Source organism: Penaeus japonicus, unplaced genomic scaffold, assembly GCF_977035675.1.
Source record: "Penaeus japonicus unplaced genomic scaffold, GWHDUDI00000001_assembly GWHDUDI00000031, whole genome shotgun sequence".
Classification (NCBI taxonomy): Eukaryota; Metazoa; Arthropoda; class Malacostraca; order Decapoda; family Penaeidae; genus Penaeus; species Penaeus japonicus.
The window spans coordinates 4,771,891-4,774,390 of record NW_028234433.1 but is presented as its reverse complement, the minus strand read 5'-3'; the positions used below and the strand labels follow the sequence as shown (position 1 = coordinate 4,774,390).

At 36.7% G+C, this 2,500-nt stretch overlaps 1 protein-coding gene across 1 annotated transcript in view; it reads right to left on the bottom strand.

The window, feature by feature from the left end:
- Usp32 (Ubiquitin specific protease 32) overlaps positions 1-2,500 on the bottom strand; it is a 44,425-nt gene that overhangs the window by 11,545 nt on the left and 30,380 nt on the right. The window contains exons 18-22 of the mRNA XM_086555403.1: positions 2,172-2,345; positions 1,231-1,405; positions 951-1,102; positions 540-723; positions 75-196 (exon numbers count right to left, since the gene is read on the bottom strand). Coding sequence (XP_086411529.1) covers positions 75-196; positions 540-723; positions 951-1,102; positions 1,231-1,405; positions 2,172-2,345 — 807 coding nt within the window. The remainder of the gene's footprint in view (positions 1-74; positions 197-539; positions 724-950; positions 1,103-1,230; positions 1,406-2,171; positions 2,346-2,500) is intronic.

Below are 2,500 nucleotides of genomic sequence, written 5' to 3'. Positions count from 1 at the left end.
GAAAAAAGAAAAGAAAATCCAGCTTCCAGTTTACATAAATAATCCTATTACTACTACAAGCTAAGACAACCCACCTGCTCAGGCAGAGGATGACTAGATTGCAGACTCAACTTGCTGCTGTTGATCTCCAGACTACTAGGACTTGAGATGTAACTCTCAGTGGTGCCATTGCTGTGGGAGGGACTGCTGATGCCTTCTGCAGTTACAAAGAACTTATTAATATCATTATCTATCCCATTCTACTTATCAAATTCATTCTCTTACTTTTGTATACATATCTTTTTCTGTGCAAAGTGTTTCTATAGCTTATTTAATTTAATTTTTTGTTTTCATCCCATATGCAGAATGTTTGCAGATTTTCATTACATCATCCAAGCACGTTACATATATGTTCAATAAAGTTCTTGACTTCTAAAATGAAAGCTACAACACACCTTACATGAGAAAAGGGTAGAAAAAAAACACTATAATTCAAAACCCAGCAAAAACCCAGCAATACCTTACAGAATATCAAAACTGCAAAGGTGAATAACACTTGCCTCTCAAGCAAGGAGAGCTATGGTGGGTAGATCGTTGTATATGAGTAAATACGTGTCGGTCTCTTGCACTTCGCGTGGCTGACCTGACTTCACTGGCATGGGAGGAGGTGGGGGAGGGCAATTCATAGCAAAAGAGTGCACTTCCTGAGACTGCTCGCACCCGACCCTCATCCATAGGAATAGACTGTGGGAGAAACCAAGTACATCAAGCTTGCAAGTTTCATGTACCATACTATTGGACGATGATGGCACGTAGCAAAAAAGCTGTAAGCAAGAATGAAAAATAACCTTTGGAGTCCTCAAGTGATGCAAAAATTTTGTTTCTGGTACAGGGATCATACATCCACTGACTCAGTTAAATCCATCAAACTACTTTCTAGAGCTCCCAAAGCACACATCAAATGGCTATACCTTGATCTGAGCATTTGCCAGTTCACTGAGCATCATCTGGTGTGGAGGTATACTGGTCAGAAGGTGGAGCTGCTGCTTGACATCGTAGTAGCGACTGTCACTGTTGAGCCGGAGGCCATACTTCACAGGCACACTACCATCAAGTTTGATAACTGTGGATACCAAGAACTCATTTTAAAAATCTAAAATCAAATAACACCAGTTTTAAGCAAAAAAAAAAAAATCCAACGACATGTCACAGAATTAAAAGGAACTAAATCCACCTAAATTTAAGACTTACCTATCACTTCCAAATACACGTAGCTCTCCATAGGTAGTTGTAGAGTGAGATATGTAAAGGGATCGAAGCGTACACTTTCGTTGTTGCACACACGACATGTGACCTTACTTTTTAACTGGCCATGGAAGAGATCCACAATTATAGACTTGTTCCGCAATATGTGATTCTCCCAAGCCTGAAAACAGAGAGTATATTTTGTAAATACCTATCGAATATTACCACCAAACCTTACACATTTGCTAACTTGTGTATTCTTCTAACATACCCAAGTTCACTAAATTATATAGTTTACACATGCTTCACTTACATGGTTGCTAACCAGATATTCAGGAAAATATATCTACCATGTTATTATCAACACTTCTGCGGCTAGAATACAACCAAAAAACACATGAATTGGTTGGTGACAAATGGTTATCATGCATTTTCATATATTATATGGAATATATATGTAATTGCTTTTTGCTTCAAGACATGAAGAAAGTCTTTATGCAAATATCATGATACATGTCCTTCATAAATATGAACTTTAACAATTGAAACTTCCGTTGTAATTAGATACTTCTACTTCTATTATGTGAAAAGGAATGTAATTTTAACCATTAGCCTCTATATGGATTAACAACAATTCACCCTTTACAGTTGAACAATGTATACCAAAAGTCACACTCCACATCTGATTAGTTAAAAACTTTCTTTTGGTGTGAGGATGTGTTAAACAAACTGCAATAGTATTCAGAAAAATAATACAGAAAATTACATATAAATTTTCTTACTCCTTTTCAAGATAGCATTTCAAATCACAGCCAAAACCCATTTAAATCTCAAAGACTTCCCTGCTCCCGGTTGTAACACATCCACAACATTCTTCAAGTTCTCAAAGTGTTTCAAAATCAGAACAAAAACAATATAAAACAAATTATCTGTACATGTATACTAACCTCCTGAGCAACAAGAGTATCAGGACGACCCTCAGAATCCTTGAGCTCAATGTATGGCTTGTTATGGACTCTGTTGAGGTCCTCGTGCAAGCCATCCAGTAAGAAGGCAAGCAGCTCCTGAGAATCGTGCTGCTGGAACCCTGTGAAGTTGCCACTATATTTCCCTATTGTCCACTGCAAGAGAAGAATAGTTGTTATCATTTTGATAGTCACTTAAAAAAATAATAATTTCTACTCAAAATACTGGAAAAGAAAAACACAAAAATGTAAAGTAAGACAAATCATGTAATTCTTGGCAAAACAAGATAACAAATATAAACAAATAAGCA